Source organism: Cottoperca gobio, chromosome 8 (genome assembly GCF_900634415.1).
Source record: "Cottoperca gobio chromosome 8, fCotGob3.1, whole genome shotgun sequence".
NCBI lineage: Eukaryota > Metazoa > Chordata > Actinopteri > Perciformes > Bovichtidae > Cottoperca > Cottoperca gobio.
Genome location: NC_041362.1, coordinates 9,298,507 through 9,310,333, shown reverse-complemented (window position 1 = coordinate 9,310,333; position 11,827 = coordinate 9,298,507). Strand labels below are relative to the sequence as shown.

The 11,827-nt window shown below is 40.3% G+C and overlaps 2 protein-coding genes across 2 annotated transcripts; both read left to right on the top strand.

Annotated features, from left to right (window-relative positions):
* Positions 1-493: 493 nt before the first annotated feature.
* On the top strand, positions 494-4,387 carry LOC115011983 (cytochrome P450 2K1-like). The gene is made up of 9 exons (XM_029437324.1): positions 494-712; positions 883-1,045; positions 1,126-1,275; positions 1,372-1,532; positions 2,181-2,360; positions 3,244-3,385; positions 3,502-3,686; positions 3,788-3,929; positions 4,009-4,387. The coding sequence occupies exons 1-9, from the start codon at positions 515-517 to the stop codon at positions 4,194-4,196; spliced, it is 1,509 nt and encodes a 502-aa protein (XP_029293184.1). The 5' UTR covers positions 494-514; the 3' UTR covers positions 4,197-4,387.
* A 2,026-nt stretch (positions 4,388-6,413) lies between these two features.
* Positions 6,414-10,557, top strand: LOC115011908 (cytochrome P450 2K1-like). The gene is made up of 9 exons (XM_029437182.1): positions 6,414-6,980; positions 7,152-7,314; positions 7,395-7,544; positions 7,639-7,799; positions 8,473-8,652; positions 9,206-9,347; positions 9,464-9,648; positions 9,750-9,891; positions 9,971-10,557. The coding sequence occupies exons 1-9, from the start codon at positions 6,783-6,785 to the stop codon at positions 10,156-10,158; spliced, it is 1,509 nt and encodes a 502-aa protein (XP_029293042.1). The 5' UTR covers positions 6,414-6,782; the 3' UTR covers positions 10,159-10,557.
* Positions 10,558-11,827: the final 1,270 nt, after the last annotated feature.

The window sequence follows — 11,827 nt, the reverse complement described above, 5'->3', positions numbered from 1 at the left end:
TTTATATTATAATGAAGTTCTCGGTGAGATGTTCAATAAAGTTACGGAAAACCAGGTTTCGTCTTTGACACTTTATTCTGAGATCTCAGAATCACAACTCATACAGAGTGCGAAAACAGTCTGCTGGAGAGTGCTGAAGAGCGCTGGAGACAGAGAGAAAACATACATCATATATCGCACATGAGGTGACCTCGCAAAGCATTAGTTGCCGTCGGGACATCTGTCCTGAGCAAGATGTTCTTTTGGTCTCACAACAAGATATCAGTTGGATACACAAAACACATCCTTGCACACATAGCAGTTTTCTGGTGAAGGACGAGTGAATGTTTTGCATAGTAACAGAAGAACATAAAAGTACATGAAAAGAGGTTACATCTTTGCAGACTCTTCAAACTGTTTGAAACTAGAAGCCGATTTGGGACAACCAGGGATTTATCTCTTCATTTAACTTTGGAAACAGCTGTTCACCGAAAAGGTTTTCTAAAATAAGTCAGATCCAGGTGACAGCAGAATCATGTTGGAAGATCTTTTCCAGTTTTCTATTTCAGTCTACTTGTCGGTGGCCATTATGGGCCTGCTGTTTCTCCACCTTTGTTACTCCAGCTTCAGCTCCCAGGACAAGAAGTTGGAGCCTCCAGGGCCTACACCTCTTCCCCTGCTTGGTAACCTTCTTCAGGTGGATCTCAAAAGACTCGACCGCTCTCTTGTTGATGTGTGAAATGTGTTGCATGTCTTTAAATTATTAAGCTTCTATAGAAGACAATTAAGGTATGTTTTTATATTTATTTTTGTATGTATTCAGTATTGGTAAGTGGATTTCAGTAAATTATATTTCTTATAGAGGACAGTGAGTCTCACTTTTACTTGCCTCCATCTTTTTAGCTGTCCAAAAAATATGGTCCAGTGTTTAGAGTCTACTTTGGAATGAAGAAGGTGGTGGTCCTGGCAGGATACAAGACAGTCAGACAGGCTCTGGTCAACCATGCTGAGGAATTTGGAGATCGAGAGGTCACTCCAATATTCTATGATTTCAACAAAGGAAACGGTAGAGAGAAATGTTTGTTTGTTTGTTTTACTGGCCTTTTTCTGTCCTTGTATAAACAAGCCAACCACTCTTGTGTTCAGGCATAATATTTTCCAATGGCGACTTGTGGAAAGAAATTAGGCGTTTTGCTCTAAGTACACTGAGAGATTTTGGGATGGGCAAAAGGATTAGTGAAGATAAAATCATAGATGAATGTGGCTACCTGAGTGAAGAATTTGAACAACAAGAAGGTAACATGATCTTTTCTAAAACACTGCACCTCTTTATTTGACAACAGTCCATTGAATGAGTTGCACTCACTATCTAACTTTATCTCTCTCTCTCAGATAAAGCCTTCGACAACTCCCAGACAATTCATTTTGCAGCTTCAAATATTATATCAGCTCTCATGTTTGGAAAGAGGTTTGACTACAAGGACCCTGACTTCAAAGCTATGGTGGAAAAAGACCACGAGGTCATTCGTCTGACCGGAACAGCATCCATCCTGGTACTAGAGAGTGATTTCAGATCTAGTGACTTCAGATGATTAAGAAGAAAATCTGAGTCTTAAGAGCTTAAAAAGTCTTCGACAGGGAGTCCGTGATCCCTAGGGGGTCCGCAGAGTTACTTTATTTTTTCCCAACCAATTTTTCCCCCACAAATTGAAATGTCTTTAAATTCACATTAACTAAAACACGCAGACACACAGAGCGGACCGTCGCATGGCCCTCTTTAAGCCTCTTCTAAACTATATATATATTTATATTTATATATTTATATATATATATATATATATATATATATATATATATATAGTAGGGTATCCCTGTTCCATCTCTCCATCAGTTTGGGGGTCCTTGATCTGAAAAAAGGTTGAAGACTCCTGGCTTAAACTGTTAAAATTTTATTCTATCATTTTAAATTGTAAATAATAATTTCCTAAGAAGCATCCTGGATATAACTGTCTAATTTGGTACTAACTATAAGGTAAATATTTGTTCATTATTTATTTGAAACTTAATTTTGGATTATTATTATTATTATTATTTATATTTTCCTGCACACATCAGTTTTAATATTTTTTTGGAAGGGTACCATCTGAACACTTCAGATCTGATGGCTGTTAACATTTGTTCTGTATTCTGCTCCTTTACAGATATACAACGCGTTTCCTTGGCTGGGCCCTTTTCTTAAAAACTGGAGGGATTTGATGAAACACGTGGAGGCCAGCAGGCAAGAAACAATGAACATAATAGCGGACCTGAAGGAGACTTTGAACCCTGAGTTGTGCAGATGCTTTGTGGATGCATTCCTGACCCATAAACTAAACCTGGAGGTGAGGTGTCTTACTCCAGTGAATCCACTCCTAGCCTTATAATACTGATGAACAATAAATAACCCTAACCCAAATAGACAAATCACTAGCTTGACGACATATGAAAATATGAATTTAACTACACATGTGCAGCATTTAGAAAAATCGCAGCAAGTACCTGACAACACAACTAAAACTGCTTCCAGGCGACACTTTAAAGTGATGCAAACGTAGCGCTTGTTGTTTTGGTTAGTTATTGAATTTGGTTATCCATCAGTGGTGTTGGAAAATGACCTTTGAGTTTTTTTTAACAGTCAGAACAGTGATGCAGATATTGTTTCCACCTTGTGAGAATGTGTGTGTGTGTGTCATCGTGGCAAAATGTGGTCCTTAGGGAGTCTTACTGTAGCAGGAATGACCACAGAAGAGGTTTAGAGTACAGGTGTTTATAATCCCGTCTCTCTGTCTGTGGAAACTTTCACAAACCTTTACAGATGTGTAGTTTAGATCAAAATGAAGGTCCATTTCTAAGATTGCCGTGGTCAAGAGCAAGGGGGGGGGCAAAAAGGCTTTTTTCCCACTTTTCACCTCTGTCCAGATGGTCATTAGATATTATAATATCTGAATCATGTGATCACAATGAAGGATAGACTTCATCAGCCAATAACTTCAGAAGCCACAAAAAAACACAAGCTGTCCCTGTCATGTGCATCCTCTTTTAGTGTCCCCTGGAAAGAGTTTCCATTGGGTTTGGAGCTTCTCCTCTAAATGCTGCACATGTGTTGTCAAATTGGTGAAGAGCTTTCTTCATTTGCTTGTGTTGTTTCTATTTGCATGTGCTTTCTTAATTTGCAGTGTGTTGAGCTCTCGGAGCCACCATACTTTCTTTCTCTATGTTTTCTAGGAGTCTGAAACAAAAGATTCACACTATCATGATGACAACCTGGTCTACAGCGTGAGAAATCTGTTTGGAGCTGGGACTGATACTACAGGAAAAACACTTCAGTGGGGTCTACTTTTCATGGCCAAGTACCCTCATTTTCAAGGTGTAAAAACAAACCCACTCACTTGTCCCTGGTGAAATTACAGTGTTTCCGCTTCAGTCCCAATTTTATATACTTGACCATTCATCCAATTTAATCTAAATGTTATGCGAGTCCAGAACAGGTCCAGGAGGAGCTGAGCAGGGTGGTTGGAAACCGTCAGGTCCGAGTAGATGACCGTAAGAACCTGCCGTACACTGATGCTGTCATCCACGAGATACAGAGACTGGCCAACATTGTCCCCTTGGCCATTCCTCACAAAACCAGCCGAGACGTCACATTCCAGGGTTACTTTATCAAAAAGGTCAGACGCACAAACACATTTGTTTTTGTAAGATTGTTTCCAACAGTTCTTTGGTGCCAATACTTTCAATGATACACCTTCCGCTCTGCTTTTGCCTACAGGGGACTACTGTGTTTCCTCTTCTTACGTCTGTCCTGCATGATGAGAGTGAATGGGAAACCCCATACACTTTCGACCCTTCCCACTTCCTGCATAAGGAGGGTAAATTTATGAGGAGAGATGCCTTCATCCCTTTTTCTGCAGGTACAACCATTTTGTCTAGATAAAATACGATTCTAAAGACGTGATCTAGTAAACTTGCTGCAACTCTTTGTTCTCACAGGTCGCAGGATGTGTCCCGGAGAGAGTCTGGCCAGAATGGAGCTTTTCCTCTTCTTCACCTCCCTCCTCCAGCGCTTTCGTTTCACTCCTCCACCTGGAGTTACAGAGGATGAACTGGATCTGACACCAGTTGTTGGTTTCACCCTCAGTCCTTCACCTCATGAGCTGTGTGCTATTAGTCGCCAATGAGGAAGAGAGCTAGAGCATGGCATTATAACTGAATGTATAATTGAATTCAGAGTATTTAGATCCCACACTACACAGCTTCTCTGCTCCCTTCACTGGCTACCAGTGGTGTCCAGAATCTGCTTCAAGACTCTGGTGCTGGCCTACCGTGCTGTGACTGGATCAGCCCCTTCCTACATCCAGGCCATGGTCGAATCATACACCCCAGCACGTTCACTTCGCTCTGCATCAGCGAATCGGCTCGCCACTCCCTCACTGCGAGAGGGACCCAGATTCTCCTCAAACAAAACCCGCCTGTTTGCTATCCTGGCTCCAAAATAGTGGAAAGACCTCCCCATTGATGTCAGCAGACCGTCTTCACAACTTCTGTCGCAGACTGAAAGTTCACCTGTTTCGACTGCACCTCGGCGAATGAGAGAGAGGAGGGGGGGGAACAAAACAAAACAGTTCTTTGTATGTTGCACTTACATTGGTTTGGCTTATTTGTAGCTAATGTACTTGCAAGATTCTTGCTGTTTGGAGTTGTATCCTCATGATTATTTGTACTTCTTGTAAGTCACTTTGGACAAAAGCATCAGCTAAATGAACTGTAATGTAAATCTAGAGGATTTATCAGGAGACTATTTATTTCAGTCACTTAAGACAGCAAATGATCTGAAATGGGATTGAGGAAAATGTTAGTTTTTTTTTGTAATTTTGTAAATAGAAAATGTGAAGGACTGTTGATGTATATGCATTATTTTTAGAAGCAGACGGCTACATTAACCTTCCTGCTTCTAGTCCACTATTGCAAATGGCAGAAATCATGTCATATTGCTATAAATACATTTAGATCTGTCTCTTCATATAGCCTTATACCTAATGTTCATCCAAAATGACAATAAAAATCAGTTATATACCAATCTTTTACTTTGGTCCCTGTGTTTTTTCCCCTTAGAGAAATACTGAATCATTTAAAAAACACGCACTGTCATAACATTTCGTAACCATAGTTATGTATCAGCATCTCAGGAAAAATATAAAATAATAAAACTCCAAATTCTTTAGTGGCATTTCTGCCACCTTGTAAACCTCTTCTCGTTTTTCATTGGGATGTTTAAGAGCTTCTTGGTTTTTGCAACACTCCCCGTGTGTGTGTATAAGTGTACAATCAAATTAACACGTCTAGCGTTTTATAGACTAGACACGGGTAGCCTATATTTGATCCCAAGTAAAAGATAAAAATACAATTGTTGTTTGCATCTGTATGACAATATTAAATGTTTATCTTAGTATGCGTAGTTTACTAGTAAATGCATGGAAAGACGCAAGGACACCATAAGAGGAAACGAGGAAATGTGTTTTTAGATAAATGAGAAGTCCTTTCCTCTGAAGCGTCACGTGAAGCGACCTCCGTGTCTGATATCTGCGATCACAGCTGGATCAGCTGACAGTCGACTTTTACAGCTGTGGAGACTTTTGATGGAGTTTGTGTGTGCACACACGTGCACTGTGTAATAAAGGCCCAGTTATCACTGCCAGAGCAGCAGCAGCAGTCTGGTACCTGTCTAACAAACACCTGCACATGAATAACAACCTGCAGTCTGTCTTTATACGGAATACTGTGTCCTGCTAAGACGGGGACCTTTTGTACGGGCAGAATGCATTTATATTATTTGGGTCAATATGTTATGATATACTGATTGTGAAGTCTTTATTTATATCCCAGAATATGCTTATGGTGTCTGTTGAACACTGGGCATTATTTATTAGACTTAATGTTTCAGGGACAATACATAATTCATATCAAACACTCAGGGATGATCAGCCTCACATGTGACTGAATGGAGATGACGATAAATAAAAATGTAAATGCAAAAAGTGTTTCTTGCTGATAGACAGACTCTTTGATTCTCTTTTAATTAAATTGTATCTATAATCAACGTTAATGGGAGAAATAACAGATCATGAAAAGAAAACTATTTCTTATGAATGAAGAAAGTTGTTTGTAGTTTGTTGTTTGTGGTAAGCTAGATGTTAAATCCAACAACACATATAATATTAAAACAGTGTTGCAATTAAGTTTAATCTGGTGTCTGTCTTCACTGCGGTATTTCAGTGATGTTGAAAGATCAGATCAGTCCGATCAGCTGTGGCGTACAATCAATAACTGATATCCAATGAGGCGGCGTGTCGGCTGCTGAAAGACTTCCGTGTCGGCTGCTCTCGTGTGTCCTCGCTCCTCGCTCCTCAGAGATCGCTCCTCGCTCCTCCCATGGGTGTATTAAATGAAAGGTCCTAAGAGCAGAAATAAGAGATTTGGGAGGGTCTTCAAGAAGGTGCTTCAGAACAACTTCCGGTCTAAGAGAATATCTAGGAGTGAGGACCTATCAAATAAGAGACTTGGGACGATCCTTGTTCTACAGCCCCACCCAGAGAGGTGAAAGGAGGTTACATCTTTGCAGACACTTCAAACAGGTTGAAACCGCAGGTAGAAACTAGAAATGCTATTTTTGACAACCAGGGATTTATCTCTTCATTTAACTTTGAAAACAGCTGTTCAGTGAAAAGGTTTTCTAAAACAAGTCAGATCCAGGTGACAGCAGAATCATGTTGGAAGATCTTTTCCAGTTTTCTATTTCAGTCTACTTGTCGGTGGCCATTATGGGCCTGCTGTTCCTCCACCTTTGTTACTCCAGCTTCAGCTCCCAGGACAAGAAGTTGGAGCCTCCAGGGCCTACACCTCTTCCCCTGCTTGGTAACCTTCTTCAGGTGGATCTCAAAAGACTCGACCGCTCTCTTGTTGATGTGAGAAATGTGTTGTATGTCTTTAAATTATTAAGCTTCTATAGAAGACAATTAAGGTATGTTTTTTTTATTTATTTTTGTATGTATTCAGTATTGGTAAGTGGATTTCAGTAAATTACATTTCTTATAGAGGACAGTGAGTCTCACTTTTACTTGCCTCCATCTTTTTAGCTGTCCAAAAAATATGGACCAGTGTTTAGAGTCTACTTTGGAATGAAGAAGGTGGTGGTCCTGGCAGGATACAAGACAGTCAGACAGGCTCTGGTCAACCATGCTGAGGAATTTGGAGATCGAGAGGTCACTCCAATATTCTATGATTTCAACAAAGGAAACGGTAGAGAGAAATGTTTGTTTGTTTGTTTTACTGGCCTTTTTCTGTCCTTGTATAAACAAGCCAACCACTCTTGTTTTCAGGCATAATATTTTCCAATGGCGACTTGTGGAAAGAAATGAGGCGTTTTGCTCTAAGTACACTGAGAGATTTTGGGATGGGCAAAAGGATTAGTGAAGATAAAATCATAGATGAATGTGGCTACCTGAGTGAAGAATTTGAACAACAAGAAGGTAACATGATCTTTTCTAAAACTCTGCACTTCTTTATTTGGCAACAGTCCATTGAATGAGTTGCACTCACTATCTAACTTTATCTCTCTCTCAGGTAAAGCCTTCGACAACACCCAGACAATTAATTTTGCAGCTTCAAATATTATATCAGCTCTCATGTTTGGAAAGAGGTTTGACTACAAGGACCCTGACTTCAAAGCTATGGTGGAAAAAGACCACGAGGTCATTCGTCTGACCGGAACAGCATCCATCCTGGTACTAGAGAGTGATTTCAGATCTAGTGACTTCAGATGATTAAGAAGAAAATCTGAGTCTTAAGAGCTTAAAAAGTCTTCAACAGGGAGTCCGTGACCCCTAGGGGGTCCGCGGAGTTACTTTATTTTTTCCCAACCAATTTTTCCCCCACAAATTGAAATGTCTTTAAATTCACATTAACTAAAACACGCAGACACACAGAGCGGACCGTCGCATGGCCCTCTTTAAGCCTCTTCTAAACTATATATATATATATATATATATATATATATATATATATATATATATATATATATATATATATATATATATATATATATAGTGTAGGGTATCCCTGTTCCATCTCTCCATCAGTTTGGGGGTCCTTGATCTGAAAAAAGGTTGAAGACTCCTGGCTTAAACTGTTAAAATTTTATTCTATCATTTTAAATTGTAAATAATAATTTCCTAAGAAGCATCCTGGATATAACTGTCTAATTTGGTACTAACTATAAGGTAAATATTTGTTCATTATTTATTTGAAACTTAATTTTGGATTATTATTATTATTATTATTATTATTATTTATATTTTCCTGCACACATCAGTTTTAATATTTTTTTGGAAGGGTACCATCTGAACACTTCAGATCTGATGACTGTTAACATTTGTTCTGTATTCTGCCCCTTTACAGATATACAACGCGTTTCCTTGGCTGGGCCCTTTTCTTACAAACTGGAGGGACTTGATGAAACACGTGGAGGCCAGCATGGAGGAAACAAGGAACATAATAGCGGACCTGAAGGAGACTTTGAACTCTGAGATGTGCAGATGCTTTGTGGATGCATTCCTGACCCATAAACTAAACCTGGAGGTGAGGTGTCTTACTCCAGTGAATCCACTCCTAGCCTTATAATACTGATGAACAATAAATAACCCTAACCCAAATAGACAAATCACTAGCTTGACGACATATGAAAATATGAATTTAACTACACATGTGCAGCATTTAGAAAAATCGCAGCAAGTTCCTGACAACACAACTAAAACTGCTTCCAGGCGACACTTTAAAGTGATGCAAAGGCAGCGCTTGTTGTTTTGGTTAGTTATTGAATTTGGTTATCCATCAGTGGTGTTGGAAAATGACCTTTGAGTTTTTTTTAACAGTCAGAACAGTGATGCAGATATTGTTTCCACCTTGTGAGAATGTGTGTGTGTGTGTGTGTCATGTGCATCCTCTTTTAGTGTCCCCTGGAAAGAGCTTCCATTGGGTTTGGAGCTTCTCCTCTAAATGCTGCACATGTGTTGTCAAATTGGTGAAGAGCTTTCTTCATTTGCTTGTGTTGTTTCTATTTGCATGTGCTTTCTTAATTTGCAGTGTGTTGAGCTCTCGGGGCCACCGTACTTTCTTTCTCTATGTTTTCTAGGAGTCTGAAATAAAAGATTCACACTATCATGATGACAACCTGGTCTACAGCGTGAGAAATCTGTTTGCAGCTGGGACTGATACTACAGGAAAAACACTTCAGTGGGGTCTACTTTTCATGTCCAAGTACCCTCATTTTCAAGGTGCAAAAACAAACCCACTCACTTGTCCCTGGTGAAATTACAGTGTTTCCGCTTTAGTCCCAATTTTATGTACTCGTACATTCATCCAATTTAATCTAAATGTTATGCGAGTCCAGAACAGGTCCAGGAGGAGCTGAGCAGGGTGGTTGGATGCCGTCAGGTCCGAGTAGATGACCGTAAGAACCTGCCGTACACTGATGCTGTCATCCACGAGACACAGAGACTGGCCAACATTGTCCCCTTGGCCCTTCCTCACAAAACCAGCCGAGACATCACATTCCAGGGTTACTTTATCAAAAAGGTCAGACGCACAAACACATTTGTTTTTGTAAGATTGTTTCCAACAGTTCTTTGGTGCCAATACTTTCAATGATACACCTTGCGCTCTGCTTTTGCCTACAGGGGACTACTGTGTTTCCTCTTCTTACGTCTGTCCTGCATGATGAGAGTGAATGGGAAACCCCATACACTTTCGACCCTTCCCACTTCCTGGATAAGGAGGGTAAATTTATGAGGAGAGACGCCTTCATCCCTTTTTCTGCAGGTACAACCATTTTGTCTAGATATAATACGATTCTAAAGACGTGATCTAGTTAACTTGCTGCAACTCTTTGTTCTCACAGGTCGCAGGGTGTGTCCCGGAGAGAGTCTGGCCAGAATGGAGCTTTTCCTCTTCTTCACCTCCCTCCTCCAGCGCTTTCGTTTCACTCCTCCACCTGGAGTTACAGAGGATGAACTGGATCTGACACCAGATGTTGGTTTCACCCTCAGTCCTTCACCTCATGAGCTGTGTGCTGTTAGTCGCCAATGAGGAAGAGAGCTAGAGCATGGCATTATAACTGGATGTATAATTGAATTCAGAGTATTTAGATCCCACACTACACAGCTTCTCCGCTCCCTTCACTGGCTACCAGTGGTGTCCAGAATCTGCTTCAAGACTCTGGTGCTGGCCTACCGTGCTGTGACTGGATCAGCCCCTTCCTACATCCAGGCCATGGTCGAATCATACACCCCAGCACGTTCACTTCGCACTGCATAGGCCAATCGGCTCGCCACTTCCTCACTGCGAGATTCTCAGATTCTCCTCAAACAAAACCCGCCTGTTTGCTATCCTGGCTCCAAAATAGTGGAAAGACCTCCCCATTGATGTCAGCAGACCGTCTTCACAACTTCTGTCGCAGACTAAAATTTCACCTGTATCGACTGCACCTCGGCGAATTAGAGAGAGAGAGAGAGAGAGAGAGAGAGAGAGAGAGAGAGAGAGAGAGAGGGGGGGGGGGGAAACAAAACAAAACAAAACAAAACAGTTCTTTGTATGTTGCACTTACATTGGTTTGGCTTATTTGTAGCTAATGGTTGAATTTGTATTCTATTGTAGTCTATTGTTTCTGTATGTTGCACTATTATTTGGCTTATTTGAAGCTAATGTATTAGCCAGATTCTTGCTGTTTGGAGTTGTATCCTCATGATTATTTGTACTTCTTGTAAGTCACTTTGGACAAAAGCATCAGCTAAATGAACTGTAATGTAAATCTAGAGGATTTATCAGGAGACAGTTTATTTCTGTCACTTAAGACAGCAAATGATCTGAAATGGGATTGAGGAAAATGTTAGTTTCTTTTGTAAATAGAACATGTGAAGGACTGTTGATGTATATGCATTATTTTTAGAAGCAGACGGCTACATTAACCTTCCTGCTTCTAGTCCACTATTGCAAATGGCAGAAATCATGTCATATTGCTATAAATACATTTAGATCTGTCTCTTCACATAGCCTTATACCTAATGTTCATCCAAAATGACAATAAACATCAGTTATATACCAATCTTTTACTTTGGTCCCTGTGTTTTTTTCCCCTTAGAGAAATACTGAATAATTTAAAAAACACTCACTGTCATAACATTTCGTAACCATAGTTACGTATCAGCATCTCAGGAAAAATATTATTAAATCATAAAACTCCAAATTCTTTAGTGGCATTTCTGCCACCTTGTAAACCTCTTCTCGTTTTTCGTTGGGATGTTTAAGAGCTTCTTGGTTTTTGCAACACTCCCCGTGTGTGTGTATAAGTGTACAATCAAATTAACACGTCTAGCGTTTTATAGACTAGACACGGGTAGCCTATATTTGATCCCAAGTAAAAGATAAAAATACAATTGTACCTTAAGTTGTTTGCATCTGTATGACAATATTAAGTCCTTTCCTCTGAAGCGTCACGTAAAGCGACGTCCGTGTCTGATATCTGCATACCTGTCAACATTGGAATTTCAAAATAAAGGAAATGTTTTGCCGGACTCCGCCCATACTTTAACACAGTGGTCCCCAAACTAAGGCCCGCGGGCCGGATACGGCCCACCTCCACATTTGGCCCGGCCCCCTGAACAATACCAGAGACGCATTATGATTTTTTTTTCAGTCTGGCCTCGCGAATCCTAGACTAGCCCCTGTCAAATAGAACGGAATAATGGCGAAAAGGTTA

Bases quoted from the DNA above. Each gene is read 5' to 3' on its own strand.
- LOC115011983 (XM_029437324.1), top strand. From the start codon at position 515: ATGTTGGAAGATCTTTTCCAGTTTTCTATTTCAGTCTACTTGTCGGTG. The intron at 713-882 runs GTGTGAAATGTG...CCATCTTTTTAG, and splicing joins TCGACCGCTCTCTTGTTGAT to CTGTCCAAAAAATATGGTCC. The intron at 3,687-3,787 runs GTCAGACGCACA...TTTTGCCTACAG, and splicing joins AGGGTTACTTTATCAAAAAG to GGGACTACTGTGTTTCCTCT.
- LOC115011908 (XM_029437182.1), top strand. From the start codon at position 6,783: ATGTTGGAAGATCTTTTCCAGTTTTCTATTTCAGTCTACTTGTCGGTG. The intron at 6,981-7,151 runs GTGAGAAATGTG...CCATCTTTTTAG, and splicing joins TCGACCGCTCTCTTGTTGAT to CTGTCCAAAAAATATGGACC. The intron at 7,545-7,638 runs GTAACATGATCT...TCTCTCTCTCAG, and splicing joins AGAATTTGAACAACAAGAAG to GTAAAGCCTTCGACAACACC.